General features: G+C 38.5%; 1 protein-coding gene across 29 annotated transcripts in view; it reads right to left on the bottom strand.

Annotated features, from left to right (window-relative positions):
- Positions 1–7038: 7038 nt before the first annotated feature.
- LOC128367493 (abl interactor 2-like) overlaps positions 7039–21534 on the bottom strand; it is a 44748-nt gene continuing 30252 nt past the window's right edge. For 2 of the 29 annotated variants that reach the window (XM_053328038.1, XM_053328052.1), the window contains 8 exons: positions 19600–19703; positions 15783–15935; positions 15652–15654; positions 13478–13602; positions 10695–10859; positions 10355–10435; positions 9855–10037; positions 7039–7214 (listed from right to left, as the gene is read on the bottom strand). In XM_053328038.1, coding sequence (XP_053184013.1) covers positions 7039–7214; positions 9855–10037; positions 10355–10435; positions 10695–10859; positions 13478–13602; positions 15652–15654; positions 15783–15935; positions 19600–19703 — 990 coding nt within the window. Of the gene's footprint in view, positions 7215–9854; positions 10094–10354; positions 10436–10690; positions 10860–12799; positions 13157–13470; positions 13603–15651; positions 15655–15782; positions 15936–17146; positions 17153–19599; positions 19727–20313; positions 20321–20423; positions 20442–21534 lie in introns of all 29 variants that reach the window. The other 27 variants (XM_053328035.1, XM_053328050.1, XM_053328037.1 and 24 more) reach the window with 23 other exon arrangements.

Genomic DNA, 21534 nt, shown 5'->3' with positions numbered 1-21534 from the left:
TTCTTAGGCTGCTGCCCCCGCGACCTGACCCCGGATAAGCGGCAAGAAGATGGATGGATGGATGGATACATACACATGTTTTTTTCATGGTAAATATTTGAATTTGACTGGGCAAATCTGCCAGTATTCTCTGAGGTGTATTCTTTCATTTGCAAAGGTAACATGACCATTTACTGCCAATGAATACAATGTAGATATATTGTGTTTTAGTGTATTCATCCTGCATCTCACATATGCTTCAATAAAACTGGCACCAAAATAAAACATATCTATTTTGAAGTATTAACACAGACTCAGCAGTTTGATGGGAAATATTAATCTGAAATTCTGATTACATGACATAATGAAACACCTATTCTAAAAAGGATTTACTATTTAAAAATGTACTCTGCAAACATCTGTTTTATAATTTACAGTAGATGGGCTATCCAAAATCCATGAAAACATGGATGTAGGTTTTCACATCAAAAATCCACAACACTTTGTAAAGTAGAGCTGTCTCCATCTGTATTCATTCATGTATCATTAACACGTTACCAACAAACTTTCTGGTGTCACAGGTTGATGCGGACTGCCAGGGGCCCCACAATCCTGCTTAACCCTTTATAGGACACTCATTGAAAGGAAGGGAGGAAGGAAGGAAGGAAGGAAGGAAGGAAGGAAGGAAGGGAAGGAAGGAGGGAGGAAGGAAAGGAAGGAAGGACGGAGGAAAGAAGGAAGGAAGGAAGGTAGGGGGGAGGAAAGAAAGAGAGAAGGAGGGAGGGAGGAAGGGAAGAAAGAAGGAAGAAGAAAGGGGGATGGAGGAAGGAAAGAAGGAAGGGAGGAGAGAAGGAGGGAGGGAGGAAGAACAGATGGAGGTAAGGAAAGGAAGGAAGGATGGAGGAAGGAAAGAAGGAAGGGAGGAGAGAAGGAGGGAGGGAGGAAGGACAGATGGAAGGAAGGAAAGGAAAGAAGGACGGAGGAAATAAGGAACGAGGGAGGGAGAAAGGAAAAGAGGAAGGGAAGAAAGAAGGCAGGGAGGAAGGAAAGGAAGGAAGGAAAGAAGGAAGGAAGGAAGGATATTTTGGGATATTTACAGAAGTTACCAAATATAATTATTTGTCCAATAAAGGGTTAACACCCACCACGCTTGCTATTATTACTAGCCATACTTCTATTATTATCATTGTTACCATTATCAGTTTTTTCTTTCTCTCTCTCATGGTCGCCCACCTACAGTCTGTTGTGCCTGAGGTTTCTTCCTGTTAAAGTTACCAAGTGCTGCTCATGGAGGAATGTTGGCTCTCTTTAAGTGAAATGAAAGAGTACAGTGTAGACCTCTGAAAAGTGCCTTGGGATAACTTATGTTGTGATTTAGAGAGATAAGTAGATACATCATTTATTTGGCACCATAATTCAATTGAATCTAAAACTGAATTGAATTTACATCAACACTATTCTTTTTTTTCTTCATTATTTCTATTCTATTTCCAAAGGTATCACATTACTGAGCCAAACTCGATCACCACAAGATGAACTGTCCTCTCTCTCTCTCTCTCTCTTTGTTTTATTTGGTTCTAGTTGTAGTGATGTCTTCTAGTTTGTTTCTGATGTCCACTCCGCTGCTCATGCAACCTTTTCATAATCCTTAATTAACTTCTGATAAAAAAAAGACAACAACAAAAAAAACAGAGCAAAACAAAGAGACAGTTTGTTCAAACATTTATTTTGTCATTTCACTTTTTACAAAAATGATGTGCTTTAAGTCGTGGTACACTTAGAAAAGCAGAAAGCCTCTCCAGACGTCACATTCTACCAGGAACACACTGCAGACTGACTGTGAGGAGACATCAGGACAGAAATATCTGAAGTTGAAGCAGAGAATTCAGATGAAAGCTAGTCAATAGGAATAACAGGCTTTCTTTTTGCATGTTTCAGTATACTGAAGCATATTATATAGGACACAATGAATTATAGGTCATCTTAAATACACACAGCTCTGACACCTCATCTTTAGAGGCCTGCTATTGGCTGATTCAGTGCTTGAGGGTATGACTGTATAGTGTGAGCAGTCACTGCAGTCAACACCAGCACACTTCTTTAAACAATAATGGACCTTTTACTAAGAATGGTAGATTCATAAGTCAAAGTTTATGATCATTCTGGAGTTTTATACATATGGGATATGAGATGTTCCGGTGTGTTGGAAAGTGTCACTTCACTTTGGAGCATCAGTGACACTGTCCCACTGTGCTCCTACTCAGTGTCACTGAATGACACCGAGTAAGAGCAGAGTGGGATTTCCCTTTCTTAATACAAACTGGCTCTAAAAGACTTGATCAAATCTGACAAATCAACCTTCTGCTAAAACACAACCAAGATTTTAGTGCTTGAGTTTAGATAAATGTGAGTTTCCTCAGACACACATCATATATTTAGTGTTTAGCTGAAGACTAGCTAACACTGCTCTTTGCTAATAAGAAACAAAGGTAAAGGGTTTGATACTATATGACTTGTTTTAATCGATATGTGTATCTTACCAAACAAACTAAGCTTTAACATGTTGCAGGGATCAGTGTGAAGCAGATTCCTGGTAAAATCAGCCTTGGAGAAGCTACCTGGAACATTTCACAGATCATCTCATTTGTCAGTCCACACTGTTAAACTTTAAAGGGATACTGCAGGAACAATAAAAAACAGAGTATGCCAAAATGGTTTCATGTCATGATTGTCCACATTGTGATTCAAATGAGCCGCTGTTGTGCTCGTTGTTCCCTGCTTAGGAAAATCAACAGAGCTTTGCAGGCCAAGAAAAGAGATCTTCCCTCTAAACCTCGTAGTTGGGTTCTTTTCAATGATTGTTTGAGACCCAGAGAGGTCAAATGATCCAATACTTCACAAAATCAAACAGCCTAGATACAAACTGAAGAAGTAAAAAACAAACTAACAAAAAACTGCATGTATCATAGATGTGCTTCGCTTCTTTTTTCCTCTTCCATGAATAATTTCATCATGTCAGACTGACATGGTGACCCTTTAAAGGCTAGCTCCACCTCCAGCAGCTACGGCAGTAACATGCTGCTCTAACAGTTATTCATCTAATGAGGTCATATATAATATCACTGACAGGCTGCTTTTTACTTTTGGCACATTTTGTTGACAATACTTCAGTATTAGTACTGTATTAGTTCTTTCACTGCAGGGTTGCATCCAGCCTTAAAACATGACAAAAACATTAAACATGCATCTCCTGATGAAAATGTATGTAATTGTTATGCACACTGGTACTGATTGGCATGATGACTTCATAATCACATGAAACTCGCTGATCTTAATGTATTAGATGAGATGTACAGATGCAATGGGAGTGAATAGTGTCTTTATAATACTTGACTTTAATGTCATTACTGTATAGAACTCATAGACTGCATGTCATCATAATGAGTTGATTCACGGTGGATTCATAACATTTGAATTTGTACTGTGTACACTGGCTGAGATACAAATACAATCAATTCAAAAAGTATAACAGTTACCAAAAAGAAGTCATAGCAGCCATCTAGAAAAAATGACAGATGACTTAACATATGAATCATGTTGACAGTGTTAACCTTCAGTAGAAGATACACATCAAAGTGATCTTCATATGTCCTGTTTTTTAGAATAGTCCATTTAAAAGAAATGCTATGAGAATGCAGGGAATTCCTAAAATCATGCATGTTCAATACTCATATATGAACGTTTGTTAGTCTCAGAATTCTGAGATTAAAGTCAGAATTCTGGAAACATCAGTAAAATACTGCAAACTGGTCCAAAACATTATCATACTGAACACACAGCGGCTTTACCTTTAGGAAAATATCCAAAGCACTAAAACACAAGGGAGGCTGAAAAGATTTCCTTTCAGGGATAAACAAGATGATCAAAAAAGAAACAGTACTGCTCTGTCTACACTTCTAACAGGAACATTAGTTGGTATACTCTGAGTTTTGTGGTAAAACACCTCTTAAATAACACTGTACAACACATTAACACTGTTTCAGGTCCATAGTCACTTCAGTCCACAAGGGAAGGTTTGGTTTCTCTCTCTCTCTCTCTCTCTCTCTCTCTCTCTCTCTCCCTCTCTCTCTCTCACACACACACACACACACACACAGAGCACACACCTGCTTTTAGACAACACACAGATAAATGGCACGATATATCCACCTCCATGTGCCTGGAGTGGGTTAAAGGGCCAGAAAGCACAGAGCTAACTGAAATCACAACCTCCAGCTGATCAAACAGAGAAATTAAAGGTGGTAAAAAGACAGAAAAACACAAACAAAAAGAATATGAGAACTTAGTGAGTAAAAATATCAGTTATATATATCAAGCATGCAGGCAAACACACTGTAAACTTCAAAACTGGCAACACGTCCAAAATTTCCCCCGGCGATTTGCTCATGTCCACTTCACTACATGCTGAGTCAGCAGAACCACCATGACATGAAGAAGACTAAGACAGGGGAGAAGTTCATGTACAATATTCCAGATGACTGAAATATGACTTACTTTATCTTACCTCCTCTTATTGATTTGAATCAGATTTAATACAAATATGCATTCATATTTTAACAGCTGTGGTTTTAGAGTTAAAACATTTTGTTTACCTTGGGTTTATGTTGTTTTTGTCTGCTATTCATCCATCATTTTACTTGTAGGTATAACTGCTGAGATATAAAGAGTGACCCATTTTGTCATGTGACAGCTGTAAAAACCCCATATGTCTTTTACCCTGAATTTTGATGACTTTTCCTGAAGTGACCCAAAATGCACAGAAATGAAACTATATTAAACTTTTGTATAGATGATACAAATGTTTGTCCATTGAGGCTTAAGTGTCAGATTATCTCTGTATCTATTGCCATGTGTTTTAGTGAAATGAATAGTTAATAGTTTTAATAAGATAGTAGTTTTTATGATGTAGCAGTGAAGACTGATGGTTCTAATGCTTATACAATAAACCCCACACTTCCATAAAGTTATAAAATACATTTCCATCATTATTGCTATGTTATATTTTCATGTCTTAGGTCAAATAGGGCATGATATTGTGTGATAGGAGATGTTTATGGTGTAAAAGCTAAAAAATACACTCTCTCTGCTCTCTGAAACATGAATCAAGGTTTAATCACATTTACTGATCAGTCAAATCAACTATTGATGCTTTCTAAGCAAATCTGTGGTTCAAAACTTGGTAAAGACACTTTTAATGAAGGGATTCTTAGACTGAATACCTGTTTAAATTTCACTGATATTAGTCTCTATATTGAAGAGTCTACAGTCTCTGATGTTTAGCAGGTATAATGTTTTCTATCTTTATCATATTTGATTGTCATGTTTTTTGCAGTCAATCAGTAAACACACAGTACAACTGAGGCTGATGTCATATATGGTCATAAGGTTAAGTGTTCATCTTCACCTGATGATGGCGCTACCTGGACAGTCATTTACATCCATAGAGCCAAAACAAAGACTTCAAATAAAAGGTTTAAGTAATTGTTTGAATGTTCATCAAACACACAGACGCTGATCAACAGAATCGCAAACCTGACTTAAAAAGTCCATCATAGTTCACACATGACTAAAACACAGAGTCATAGTTTCAATACCTTCTGGTACTAAAACATCTTCATACTGCTGAAAATCAATACTGTTCTCATACTTTAACTATGCAGGGACAATGTTTGTGGTTTATCTTTCACTTTTCTGTATTGATGCAACTACATGATGAATTATTGACAGCCTCATACTGTGAGTCAGCCACTTTCACACTCATTATTAATAGCTTCATGAGTCTACTCCTGTTCAACTACCCTGTTTACCCAAATAATGTACTTATTATTAGTCTTAAACTTATAAAACTTAAGATTTTAATTTAATCAAACTCTCTTGATACTATTTATGGTTGGCATATTTTCAGCAGTAGCCATACAATGTCAGTGTTTCATTGTTAGTGGTGGAGTCCTCATTCCCATTGTGAAGGCAAAAGTAAAGCAGATTATGTTATGTTAAGTTGTTTGATTTTTCCCACAAGTGAAAGAATAAAATAAAAAGGCCAAAGTTACAATGTACGTTCTGTGAGCTGGTCTACAAAAGCTCCTGACAGAAAGGCCTCAGAAGAAGAAATAGAGAAAAATGAATAAAGGATTTAGTGTTAGTGTAGTACTAAGAAAGCTACTGCATAGCTTTCTTTCAATCTGTCTTTTTCTTTGGAATCAGGCTCGAAACATGTCAGTTTGAAATGCATTTCCATGCAAAAACAAAAGAAAAAGGAAAAAAGAAAAAAGAATGAGGTTTGATTATCTTGAGAAGACCTGTTTGACAGCTTCCTTTTCTAGATAAACAAAGATACATTTGTATTTCTTTCTAATCTAAAATGTTTCATAAGCAAAGTATTTGTGTGGGCTTGTTGTGTTGAGATTACCAAATTCACTTTTTGCGATGACAAGAAAACATCATCTTTACTTATCTTCATTAAAAGAACAGAAACATGCTTTGATTCACACCAAAGCATCCCAGGAGGCATTTAACACAGTTTGACATTTTAAATGTCAAGTTCAATGATTAAATGTCCAAGTTTGAATTCTGATGGCAAGTCTTTGTATTGCCTCTCAGTCCTCTAAGAGAACAGCATATTGCTCATCTGAACATAATCTGAAGCAGCAACAGCAGAAAACCTCTAGATGTAGAACTTATAGGTAGAAAGACACAGTTGTAGTCCAGAAAGCAGGAAAAAGTCTTAACTCATGCTCAAATTCACAGTCTGTTCATTTACAAACACTAGAATCAGACTCCAGTAAACTACACTTAATAACATGTCTACAAGCTTTCATGTGCTTGTGATTAGTTAGTGTGAATCTTAAGGAACCAAATATAAAAATGGAGTCAACGTTTCAAAGAAAGTGAAACACAGGTGTGATCGTACCCATACAGTGAGACACAGAGACTCCACAGAGACTGAACAAACAAGAAAACAACAAACTCTCCTCCTCCTCTTCTTCTTCTTCTTCTTCTTTAGTCTGCATAGTGCATGATGGACTCAACATAGTTTCCGGGGAAGAGGCCGGTGGTTGCGTTCATCACTCCTTCAAACCAGCCGTCCTCGTTCTTCTTGATGACGTAGATGATGGCTCCCTCCTGGAACGACAGCTCGTCCTCTTTGTCGGCTGAGTAGTCGTAGATGGCCACCACTGGGAGGCAAACACAACAAATGATTATTACTAACTATTCACATGTTTAGTCATTTCACAGTCACACCACAGCTAGTGTTGTGACTTACTGCAGCTGAATAGAAAGTCACAGAGTCACAGTGAACTTCAGCTGTCTTGCTTGATGATGAATGGACTACTCAGCGTGCTGACTGGTAAACTACTGGAACTGCTGAGCTAACCGCTAACATGCTAGCCAGCCAAGACCATGCAGTCACAACAGTTTTGAGCTTCCTTCTATGTTCTCTGTGCTGGGCTATTTACCCTCCACTCACACTTTCATTTCACTCAATGAACACTTAAAGTCTGTGTAAAATAAGAATAAATATGTGTTCTGAGTTTGACAAACCACAGAAAAGTGTGTTGTTAATGTTAAGTTGTAGAGTTTGGTTTAGAACCTGCTCTATGTGTAAAGGGCCTTGAGATAACTCTGTTGTGATTTGGCGCTATACAAATAAAGATTGATTGATTGAGATTGGTTAACCACCCTGCCAAATTTGAATGATTAAAAAATCGCCAAATATATGAAATTAGACTTCAAAGTTGTAAAACTCAGCCTCTTTCTCTGCTCCCAAATGGTGAAACCCCGCCCCCTACCAAATGTCACCTGTCAATCAAAGTCACCACCTCTACCAGAAACATGGACGCTACGTCTGAGAGCTTTCTGCTGCTAACTCAGCTGCTAGCTCGGTGGCTAACTCAGTTAACTGTAGACTGTAGTAGTAGTATTGTGTGCTGAATGTATTTATACCGCTACAGCAGCAGGGGTGGGGCTAATCATTTTCAGACCCGCCCACTAAATCCTGAACACAGAAATCTTGAAACACAGTTTGTGAAGCCTAGCTCCACAATTCAAATCTAAATGGTTGAAATGCTTTTTACACTTTTTTTAGAAATACATTTATGACCTATTTAATGTGTTTAGAAGAACATGTCTGAATTCACTTTACACAATCTTTAAAAGGAGATAATAGGTCCATCCCAGCACACACACAAGGCAAGGCAGTTTTATTTATATAGCGCATTTCATACACAATGCCAACTCAATGTGCAAGACATTTGAGTGACTCTTGATTAATAAGGACATCTTTATATAGAGTTAGACTATCTGTAGAAGTACATAGGTTACTTACATTTCATAAACTTCTTATCGTCTGTAGATTATTGGTTGTAAAACCAGCCAATTGATGCTCGAGCTCCAACAACTGGACTGCTGTTGTGTGATCTATTACAACAAGTGTTGGATACACTTGGCTCTGAATGCCTGATTGAAGTGGTATCAGGAGAAGTGTGTGTAGTGTGTGTTAAGTGTAGTGTGTGTTGGTATATTTCAGCTATGGGACACACTCGTCTATCACCTGATAACACATCAACTTACACTAAAGTGTTCAGGACTGTTAGTATGGGTGTTGGAACAGACCCAAAAGCTCTACAAGGTAGCATGTTAGCTTACCACACAATAAGTTCATGTAGTTTAGTTAAAAGACATATTTATACCATCAGGTCCTGTCTTATAACTGTCTGCAAACCATTATTGTGATAGAGGAAGTCAATAACACTGGACTAGACTGTACTCTTTAAAATATGGTCTACACCTGCTACATCTGAGATCTGTTCCCTCTAAGTTCAGCACAATTTTCACATTAAAGATTACAAAAGATGAAATAAATGTGATAGATTTGATACAGATACTGATACCACAGCACACACTCATTCCATTTGAATAAAATGACTGTGATCAGCTCTCATGAGTTTACAGCTTCATTGTGATTTGATTGAGTCATTTTAGAATGATGTTGGAACTCAACATAATAAATATATACACTATATACTGTTCTAGTAAACCTTTTTTCTAAATTGTTCAATCAATCAATCAATCAATCAATCAATCTTTATTTGTATAGCGCCAAATCACAACAGAGTTATCTCAAGGCACTTTACACATAGAGCAGGTTCTAAACCAAACTCTTCAGGTTTTAACTTTAAAGAGACCCAACATTCCCACATGAGCAACAGTGGCGAGAAAAAAACTCCCTTTTGACAGGAAGAAACCTCAGAACCAGACTCAGAGTGGGAGAACATCTGCCTCGACCGGTTGGGGTTGAGAGGAGAGAAAGGAAGGATAGAGGAGAGAAAGGAAGGATAGAGGAGAGAAAGGAAGGATAGAGGAGTTAACATTAAGAAAAAACACTGGTATCATTTCTTGACTAAAATTCAAAGCTTCAACCATGAAATGAATCATATGCAGAAATCTCATGGAAGAACATCTTTCTGTTCTCTGCTTTCTGAAGTCATCATTTGTATATAACCTGCACAAACAAATCAAACAAACAATGACAAATGTGACAAAAAATACATCTGATATATCTGAACAACTATAACTTCCAACTTGTAGACATATATAAAAGAGAGGAAACATGATGCATTGACACTGGCCCTCATTCATAGCAGATCATTTCAGCTGTTGTATTGAAGGTAACAGTGAGCAGCTGGTGATTACCTTCACTACTTCAGTCTGTTCACATAACCAAAAGCTTGTCACTGTCACTGAGCTACATGTAGTGGACAGTAGTGGAGACAGATGTCATATTAGTGCTGCTTATATGGTTGACTGTAGCTAACCTTTCTCTTGGTAGGTTCTGGGGGCCCACGGTGGGTCCTCTTCAGCGTACGGGTCGTTGTACTCCACTATTGCTGAATCTTCCTCTTCTTGTTTATCCTCCAATGGCTGAGGAGTGGCCAGGGACTCCTCTGGGCCTGATTGGCTCTCGGGAACTGGGTGAGGAGGAGGAGGGGCATCTGAGACTGGAGGAGTGAAGTGAAATATGACGATGAGAAGGTGAAATAAACAGGTGTGAAAGCTTTAATTCCATGAGGTTTCAAAACATCTGACACAAGTCATTTCAATGAAATATGAAGTAGACCTAGGATAAAAAAATAGAATAAAAGGGAGAAAATCACAGTGAAAAAAATGAATGAGGAGCATCACAGAGAAGCAAGCCAGTTCTTCTTTTCACTCTCAATGTTTTATTGTAAGGTTTTATTAATATACCACACACACACACACACACACACACACACACACACACACACACACGCACACACTCTATGATTCTACTTACTAGACTCCTGAACTCGAGCAACAAAGCCCATCAGTGGAAGCTGAGGGGTGATCTGGAGGAGGGAGGGGGGAGGGGGGGAGGCTGCAAACACACACAGAAACAGTGATATTGAACATATTGAGTTTTCATTTCAATAATAATCAGTTGCAATAAAATGTCACATGTAATCATACCAGTCTGAATAAATCAAATATATTTTCATATTATCTTTTAAACGTGTATACATAATAAAAATGTATTTATGAATGTGTGATTTATTATTATTTATTAATTAATTACGCACATTTATCATGTTTTTATCAACTGTAAAGCAGACAAAGGGACAGCTGCTTTTACATACCTGGGCTTTGGTTGTAGTACGGACCCCCGTTGACCTGGTTCTGTGTTATGATTGGCTGACCGGTCACAGAGGGGGGGCGACGGTATGGCAGTGATCCCCCTACCTGTGGAGCCTGCTGTCGAGGCTGTGGCCGGTTCATACTGTAGAACTGAGGGACAATCGGACCTGACACAGCAGAGAAGGCCGAGGTTAAGACAAAATATACACATAACTGTCATTACACTGAAAACGTGATTTAACCTGAAGGGAGAAATGACAGACAGCCCAGTAATTCTAAGATGTATTTTTTGGGAGGCTTTTTTGTCTTTTATTTGATAGTGGATAGCAGAGAGGGGAATGAGCTGCAGCAAACCAGGAACTCTAACCTTTATGTAGCATGCAGGGTAAACACTTGGCTACCTAGACATTCACACAATTTCTATTTGTAGCTGTATTTGTTGAGGCAGAAAAAATATTTGTATTTGTATTTGAATGAAAGTCTACTTCTTATTTTAGGATATTGAAGTGGTAAATATGTGTTCTTTAATAAACTATGTGTGACTACTTTAGGATCACGGACTGATGATAAATATCAAATTAAAAAGAGAAGTTGAGTTAGCTCTCTCTCAGCATTCCCTGTGCATCAGCTACTATTTCCCTTCTTTATTATTTGATTTTGAATTATCATTTAAAGGCCTTTTTATTTTTTCTGTATTATCTTGTGCTTTATTATGTATCCTCAAGATGTTTAGCTATCAATAATTGTCTTGATTCATTGTAAGAAGTGATTTCTTTAAGCACAACCAAACAAAGGTCAGTGCTTTGAAAAGAACATTTGTGTTTATGAGACTGTTCAACTGGTCAAACTAAAAACTAAATTCAAGGTTTATTCTTTTCTTTGGCCATTTAGTAGGTGATGCCCATTAAATCAGGTTATATGTTGATTTATAGCTAATATTTGTATAATTAAAATAATAGTTGTGCTTTACACATAATCACAGGGGTTGTTGTTGGACACAATCAAACATTTTGTGTGGAAGTTCAAAATGAGCATATATGTGTCACCTTGGAGACAGCTATAGACACACATACACACACACACACACACACACACACACACACACACACACACACACACACACACACACACACACACACACACACACAGGGTTGGTATGCTTACATAATTTCAACCACCAGCCTCAAGCAGAGATGAGGAGTGGGCTACAGAGGTCTCACTACCTCTCTTCATTCTAACTCCACACTCCCAGATTACTTTTTCAAACTTTCAAGTTGACTCGACTGAAGTGAAGTGATCACTTGCGGCAACTTATCAGCTTTCACATAGATACCTTGGAGCCACAAAAGGCCTTTTATTATACTACTTTTTTTTTTACTCCTTAGTGCCTGGAAACTGATCGATGTGTGAACAAGTTCACATCTAAACAGAAATGTAGCAGACTGCTGCAGTTACAGGATCCTTCCCTCTTTTTTCAGGACTTGTTTTTATTTAAGCATCAGTTTCACACTCATTCCACTCATTTCTCTCCACAGTCTCACTTCAGTCTATTATACCCTCATATTTTATCAACTTGTCCTCACAGCAGGTTATAAGAGCCTTGAAATCACTTCTTTTAAATAAGCAGTACTGTGCTACTAATCCAATACATATTTTTCATGTACATATATTAGCTAAATGACTGCAATGTTTGTGTTTAACTTTATTTTAGTAACTGTTCTCAGTCTAGCAATGACAATGTATACTTGCATTCATCCTTTGAAAGATGGAACCATGTGTTTGTAACCTTGCTGCTTGGAAACCCCTGCAAGCCCCTCACATTCATCTGTACTTATTATTACTGTGTATTTTTCTATATGTTTAAACAAACAAACAAACAGTCATGAACACAAGTGAATGAGCTGTAAACCCTCCCTACTTAGTCAGGATGAGTCTCTGTGAATATGAAAGGAAACTACTGAGCCTCTTACTCTGGAGTTCCTTTTCCTGTCTAGGAAATGATAGATGGAGAAAGGGAGATAATGAGAGGAGACAGGAAGAAAGGAAGAAAGGAGAACTTGGCGAGGCTGGTGATGGAAGCAGTGGGGGTTTTTTTAGAGAAACTCACCTTCTGTGGGTGATGAGGAAGAGGAGGAGGAGGAGAGAGGAGGGGCAGGAGGAAGGAGAGGAGACAGTTCTCCAGGCAAATCACCTGACTGGACCTCAGAGGAGCCAGGGGGGGTGGGGTTAGAGGGTGGGGGGGTGGGGTTAGAGGGTGGGGAGGTGCTGGCGGGTGCATTTGATTGTGAGTTTGGTTGAGGAGATGAGTCAGCATGTTGTGAGGCTGATTTTGGTGACAAGGGTGCGTTGGGTTGTGTTAAAGTTGCAGTGGAGGAGGAGGAAGAGGAGAAGGAGGAAGGGGTTGGGGAGGGGGAGGAGTTAGGAGCAGTGGAGGAAGAGCTGGCTGGTCCAGCAGTCGGGGAAACTTTAACATGGAAGAAAAGAAGGAAAAGGAAAAGAGGACGGACAAGCAACAAGCAGTAAAGAAGGTTAAAGTAGGAGTGAGTGACAAAGTTCATAAATATTTGAAGTTAAGTGGATGCTGTTAAAAGATATTCAAACATCACATCCAAAATATATTTTCATATATATTCTAAAATATTAACTTGATCTGACATGTTTGGACCACTTAAAAGAGAAAAGAAAGGAGGAAAAGAGAGAAGAAAAAGATCAAGAAAAAGGAAGAGGAAAAAAGAAGAATAAAAAAGTGGAAGATAGAAGGATAGAAAAAGAGTGTGTGGATAACCTGGGAAGGTGGAGGGCGGGGAGGGTGTTGGCACGGCGATGGGAACGCCCACACATCCACTGCCACTGTTCTCTCTGCTGCTGCTTCGACTGCTGCTGCTGGGATGACTGCCTCCACTGCTACCACTACACACACACACACACACACACACACACACACACACACACACACACACACACACACACACACACAGAGAGAGAGAGAGTTAAACAGTAACTACAGGACCTGACATGAAACTTTTCTAGAAGTATTAGTTATAAGTTGGTCATTTTGTAGAGTTTTTAAAAAGCACCGAATCAGAGAGACACAATGAAGATAAAGACAGAAGAAAAGAGGACAGAAGCAGAGACACAATGAAGATAAAGACAGAAGAAAAGAGGACAGAAGCAGAGACACAATGAAGATAAAGACAGAAGAAAAGAGGACAGAAGCAGAGACACAATGAAGATAAAGACAGAAGAAAAGAGGACAGAAGCAGAGACACAGTGAAGATAAAGACAGAAGAAAAGAGGACAGAAGCAGAGACACAGTGAAGATAAAGACAGAAGAGGACAGAAGCAGAGACACAGTGAAGATAAAGACAGAAGAAAAGAGGACAGAAGCAGAGACACAGTGTAGATAAAGACAGAAGAGGACAGAAGCAGAGACACAGTGAAGATAAAGACAGAAGAAAAGAGGACAGAAGCAGAGACACAGTGTAGATAAAGACAGAAGAGGACAGAAGCAGAGACACAGTGAAGACAAAGACAGAAGAGGACAGAAGCAGAGACACAGTGAAGACAAAGACAGAAGAGGACAGAAGCAGAGACACAGTGAAGACAAAGACAGAAGAGGACAGAAGCAGAGACACAGTGAAGACAAAGACAGAAGAGGACAGAAGCAGAGAGGTAACTGATGAAGACAAAGCAGACAGGAAGAGTCAGCAGCCTGTAGAGGAAACAGCAGAGTGAAAGCAGAGTTATGAAGAGCTCATGAATATTAATGTGAGCAGAAGAAATGACACAGCACCGCCCAACGTGGTGATTGGATGGGAAGGATTCCTGAACTGTCTGTAGCAGAGCTGTGATTGGACAGCAGAGATGACAGAGAGATGGCAGAGATTTCATACATTTTTGATATGTTCAGTGATTCCAACAGTAAAGAATATCATTTAAAATGAACAAATGTACATGGCAATGTAGGCCAATACTCCATACATGATGTGTAAGATTTTAATTTGTGTTTATTATAATTTTGTATGAATATCTAAATTAACCAATTTAGTTTAATGATGTTTCCTCTTATGTATAAAGCAGCAGGCAGCAAATATACTATCAACCTGCTGCCACATCTGGACAGTATGTGTCCTCTGTGAAATAAAAGCATCTTGAAAATGCTAAATCTTAAAATGCATCCAGCTTTCACACTAACATGGAAATATTTAAGGAAGTTTTCAAATTAAAAAGCGATACTTTCAAAATAGTTGTATTTGTTTCCCATCCAGAGCACCAACACGTCCACACAACTGATACATGAACTGCTGCAAATGAATCAGCGAATGAGAGACAGTCAGTTATTTGATGGTGTGAGGATGGAAGCAGAGAGTCAGCACAGTGTATCCTCTGTGTTCATTTACATTCACTGTTTCATATGTTTGGTGATTGTTAATGTTCAATCATTACAGTGATGACATGATCCTCTCCTCCAGGATTTCAAAGCAACCAAATGAACAGTAAATGTACTTGTTGAGCATCAGAAGAAACACTGCAGCAGCACATTTCATACACTGAGAAACCAAAGCAGAGGGAAGTATGATGAAGCCAAGTTTAAAATGAAACCAGAAGAAAGGTGATCACTCAAGAGCAAATATTTTGGGAAAATGTAACAGCTGATGTCTGTGATGTCACTAAAGATTTTCTTTCTTGCCCAAAATCATTGGCTGCCCAAATATCCAAAGAGATGGTTCTGAATACAGGTCAAACTCCTAATAAGAGTGAAGCCTTAAACATGAAATGATACATTAATACATGATTCTATTTTCACTGTAGCAGAAATTCATGAATGAGACCAGGTCAGAAGAAAATACCAAGATGGAAGCATGAAGTAAAACATGCTGCAAAAAGAAAGGTGTGTCTGAAAACAATTCATCAGATTTTTGTCAAAACTTAATCTGTCACTGTAGTCTGAGATGAAACCTGCTGCATTGAAGATGTGTTTTTGTAAATATACTTCTAAAAGGCAGATATCTTTAAAATAAATCCTTGGTAGCAGAGGACAGAGCTGCAGTCGTGCTCAGGAAGCCATGTTTGCACGTTGACCGTGCTACCTGTATGTTCGGGGTCGATGGTTGAGAGTGGCGGTGCGGACCGGACTGGGAAGCTGCCCCACAGCCATATTGTTTCTGGTCGGGCTGGAGACATAATCATTGGGCACCACTGGGGGGCGCACAGGCTCCAGTGTCCTGTAGGGAGAGTTCTTCCTGTACATGCAAAATGTAAGAGGTAAGGGTGGAAACAGAGTTACTATGGAGACAAGTTTTTTTCTTTCTTTTTTTTTGTAAAGATTCTTTTTTGGCAATTGTTTTGCCTTTATTGCATAGTGCACTTTATTGATATATAAACATGAGAAAGGAGCTTTGTTGTGCAACTTTGGTTTTATTTATATATATTTTGGCTGCATCATCTGACATTCAGAATTCAAAATCAGACAAGTGAAAGTGAAAACATTCTCCAACATTAAAAAAGTCCCTGAAAATCATCTTGATTATTTCACATGAGAGATGTATGCATCTGTGTTTCTATATGTTCTTTTCTCTGGTTTAAAGTGGACAGGGCTCAGTTTGTAAGATAACGTCTCATATTTCCTATCACACCTATTAAAGTATAGTCTTTTTAATTCACGTTTTATAATCTTTAATATTGAGCACTGTTCTTTTTTTTAAATATTCTTGACTACTTTTGATCTATCTATCCGTCCATCCATCCATCCATCCATCCATCCATCCATCCATCACACCACCGCCACACAGTTCTGATAAAACAAAGAAAAGTGTTGCTTATAGTAGCAAGTAGTGCTATAAAAGATAAAGATAAATCAAATAATAAAACAAAGATTGATTTGATTGATAAGATTGATTAAAATATTGAGGTATAATACTGAAATAGTAGATATGAAATCAAGCTTTCAGCAACTAAAAGAAAATAAAAAGCTGTCCATCAATCTTTCACCTGTCACAAGTGAAGTTCAGTAGCATGTACAGTAGTAGCTTGTGTTTAACCACCATGTTGTCACCCTGCTGTGCTGTGCTTGTTTCTCATCAGGTTTACTGCTGACCAAGCTGGCCAGTATAGAGCTGTGTGATGCTAACAGCAGCAAGAGAGCACTGTCTCACTGCTGTGAAAGAATCAATGTTAATGCCATGAAAATAGTTCTAATTCAATCAAAAGTGACATTATATTTCAGCAGTAGCATAGCACATAAATATACAGCATCATGTCTGATATACATTATCATAAATTAGTTCTGCATTAGGTAGGTATGTAGATTTGTCTCCTTTTTGCTGTAGGAAAGAAATCTGTTAAGGTCATGTTTAAAGGTCAGGTATTTCCTTCAACATCACAAGACTGTACAGAAGAAGAACATTCAAATATCATCAAAGAATAAAAGCACCAAAACCAGACTGAAGACAACCAGGACCTAGACGGATACATTCAGGGTGAGAATTTCCCTCAAAATCAACACAAATAGGTATTATAGTTATTGTAGTAACACTGAAACATGATTACTTGAAAGTAAAAACATCTAAAATCTCATTTCAGCAGTATAATACACAGTATGTGCTTCATACACTAAATGAAGAAATACTGACTGTGAATATTACATGTGAGTGGAAATTTGGGGCATTATTGCTAATATTTTTGACATTGTGGGCATGTGTGTGTGTGTGTGTGTGTGTGTGTGTGTGTGTGTGTGTGTGTCATGACAGAAGGACTTGGCCTGCTGATTGCAGCATGATGCTAACTCACCGCTGTGTGTTTGTTCCTTGTCTCTGCGTGCACATATGTGTGTGAGTGTGGTGACAAGAGGGGCAGGAGGAACGCCTTGTTCCTACTGCTCAGCTGCCAGCTCATCTTATTCTACACACTTGTGTCATTTTTATCACTTTGTTTCACTGATGTTCATCTCCAGGTTGTTTGATCATTTAACACTTTCACCAACTCTGCTACCTATTTCACACTGTACTCAGGCAGATGGCTCATCAGCAGGTTACTACAAGTCTGATTACCTGACTACACACACACACACACACACACACACACACACACAGTTTTATAACAACACATTACACAGTAAAGGTCTTTTAAGATAATGGAATTGTTTGACATTTTGGGAAATATGCTTTATTTGCTATTTATGATGAGAGTTAGATGAGAAGATTGAGACCATGCTCATTTCTATACATTAAACATGAAGCTACTGACAGCAGCCAATTAGCTTAGCTTAGCATAAAAACTGAAAACAAGAGAAAATGACCTGGCTGTGTCCAAAGGTAACAAAATCCACCTAGCAGCATCTCTAAAGCTCCATGATTAACACACTATGTCTGTGTATAAAGAAGTTGTGGTTTTACAGGCGGTTTTATGTGCAGGACTATTTCTTGGGTGGGAGCAATCCTGGACTCTAGTTGTCCTCATGAGGTTGCCAGGCAGCCAGCTAAGACTCCAGGAAGTCACTGGTCCAGGCCAAGAAATAGTCCATTACATAACTCCCATAAAAGCACAGCGTGTCATTTTTACATTTTGGTTTTTGTACAGAACTAAATATATGATGTCAACTGGTGAGCTTTACTGGTGCTGATATAGGTGGAATATTCCTTAAAACTAACTAAAACATAACCTTTGACCTCACAGTGTTTGGATGCTGCAATACTACAGAGAGAGTGAAGAAGAGAGGAGGAAGACAGGAGCTGGAGGAGAGTATCAGAAGAGAGAGATACAGAAAGAAAGAGATGGACACAAGTTCAAATGAGATGAGGGGAAGGAATAAAGAAAGAATGAAAATGTGACAGAGAGAGAGGGAGTGAAATGGAGATGATAAGAGGAGAGATACAGCTGGGTGACCTAGATGTTTGAGGAGAGAGAACACAACAAGCTTTCACAACGCATGACGTTATTCCTCTGAGCACTGTGTTTCTGTGTGTGTGTGTGTGTGTGTGTGTGTGTGTGTGTGTGTGTGTGTGTGATGTCATTCCCTGTGCCGGGTCAAATCTGTAATAAGCTTGCTGCAGGATGCTCCGTCCTTCCACTGCAGCATGTTCACACACATCTGACTGTGTGTGTGTGAAGGTGGATTTGTCCAACCCTCCCTTTACATTCACAAATATTAATATCATGAGAGAGACTGAGCCAAACATATAAACCCATGAAAACACAAGAAACATGGATAAAAGGTTTATTATAGTTAGAGCCCAACTGATACTGGATTTTTGGGGCCGATGCTGATATTAATATTAGGGAGCAAAAACATTCTGATATGGATATACTGGCTGATAATCTGATATAGAATATAATCATAAACTGCATATTTTTTGCAGTGTGGTTATCAAACACTTGTGAAAAAGAAGGCTGTAATATTTTAAAGTTTATATATAAACTTTATTGTATAAAAAGTCATTAGTGCTCTGAAACATAAGTAAGTTAACTTCACTGGGAATTTAATTATTATAAATTTCTATAAATAATAATACACAACAACAACAACCAAACACATGTACTTCATTTTAATCAGTGTATTAAATGATTACATTTCCACAGATCTGTCTATTCATTTGCTTTTGTAATACATTTGTTAAATTGTAAAGAGACTTTATGGACACCCTGTATATTAAACTTGAATCAAGAAAAAGGATCAAATATACATAAAATGTTGCCTATATAACTATCTAACTATAGTTATATAACTCTAACTAATATCGCACATATTGGATAACATATATGCTGATATCGATATAGTTGTGAAAGGCCTATATTAGCTCTAGTTACAGTGAATGTCTGAGACACTGGGGTGTGTGTGTGTGTGAGTGAGTGTTATTGAGTGTGTGTTTGTGTGTGTGTGTGTGTGTGTGTGTTGGGCTGGGTACGTACCCTAAGATGCCCTTTCCTGCTCTTGGAGGGCTGGGGGGTTTTTGGGTGGGGGGGTTGGACCTGGACAGGCCCCCACCTAGTTTCATGTTCTGCTGGCCATTCACCTGTAGAGACACACCATCTACTTCTTTATCTGATTCATATATTTCTCACATATCACTGTTGGTATTAGCATGAACAATGCAAAACAAACAGACTGTATCAGCAGCCTGATGCTTGCAGGTGTGTTTAGCGTACATAGAGTATTATTTACTAAAGGTTTGTATGTGTACAAATGTGTGTAAACTAGACATCACCCACAAAAAACTGAGGCTTGCGTCTTTCAAATGTGCAAGATAACATGTGCTGTCTATTTAGTATGTTTGCCATAATGAATATGTAATATGGGGCATTTTAACCACTGTGTACAATATACAGGGAGGAGAAAATGAAAATATGTTAATTGAGCACACTATATTATTATTTGCTATAACTCAATATGTTTGTTTCCATGGGATCACATTTCATTTCATGCTTGCAGCTTTCTGCTCGTCCAAACTCTCCATTAAGACACAAAACCCTCATTTAAATACTGCTGTCTGCACCTGTTGCTCCTGTTTTCATTTACACACTTATTCTTAGTAGATCACCTTCAAAACGCATGTTAAACAAATATGCAATCTGTTGCACTGCACATGCAATTTTATTTGGGATCTTAGTAAATCAGGCCCTTACTCAGCCACTTCCTCTTGTTGTCAGTCCACTAGAATAATACATTTCCTGCCTTAGTTACAGATATCACATGTCTTCTCCATGTGTTGTGTGTGGGTGTGTTGCATCCTTACCTTAAACCTCAACAACCACTACACTCATCAATGATAGCAACAGGAGAAAGAAGAAAGGAGAACAGTTGTCTAGAGGTTAGAGTCAGTGCTGCAGCATCATGCATCATCAGCCATTAGAGACACATGGCAGAAATATCATCAGAGAGACACATTAGATTAGATTAGAGACTTAGCTGTTCTAGCAGTGAAGAAGATAGGAAAACAAATCAAGTTGCACTCCATAAATCAGAATGTGGAGAACACTGTGACTATATAATTGGAACTGAATAATCATACAGGGGGGGGGTTTACACTACTGCAAGTCACTCACTCACTCACTCAAAGTTAAATACCTCCTAACATCACTCTTAAATTGTTTATTCTTTGTGCTGAAATCTGTTTTGATGGCTGTATTTCAGTTTTCTCATCTTCTGTCAGAGCCACACCTAGAAACATGTGTTCTGCTGGTGTACTAATGGTAGATGACTGCATTTACACACTGCTGTCCCAAGTGTTTTATGCTTTTCTTTCTGCACAAAACATCAACAATCACATCTGGTCTGCATCTTAACTCTAATATACTGACTATATTTAATCCTACTATGTCTCTATAAGCAACTGTCCAGTGACACTAAGGGCCCTATTTTAACAATCTATAGCGCATGGCGTGAAGCGTGTGGCGCAAGTGCCTTTGGGGCGTGTCCAAATCCACTTTTGCTATTTTAATGTTGGAAAAATGGTCAGTGCGCCAGGCGCGTGGTCTATAAGGGATGGACTTAAGTCCCCTCATTGATCATAGGTGTGTTTTGGGCGTAACACGCAGTAAACCAATCAGAGTGTCATCTCCCATTCCCTTTAATATCAAGGAGCGCTGTCACATTGGCGGATTGTTATTATAACGGTGCATTTACCAGCAATGCGTTTCAATAATATAACATGAGTTACTTTTGCTGGAAGGAAAGTTGGCTGATAACCTCACATTTAATCATATAAAGAAAGAATATGGAGATATAACCAACCAGTGTGATGAGTGTAGAGGTGTGTGTAGTTATACTGCAGCAGCCTGGTGTCATCAGCTGATTTAATAAACAGTGATCAGCTGTGTGTAATGGCACTGCGCTCTGTGCAGCAT

Source organism: Scomber japonicus, chromosome 11 (assembly GCF_027409825.1).
Source record: "Scomber japonicus isolate fScoJap1 chromosome 11, fScoJap1.pri, whole genome shotgun sequence".
Classification (NCBI taxonomy): Eukaryota; Metazoa; Chordata; class Actinopteri; order Scombriformes; family Scombridae; genus Scomber; species Scomber japonicus.
The sequence above is the reverse complement of the archived record's forward strand: the minus strand, read 5'-3'. Positions and strand labels throughout refer to the sequence as shown.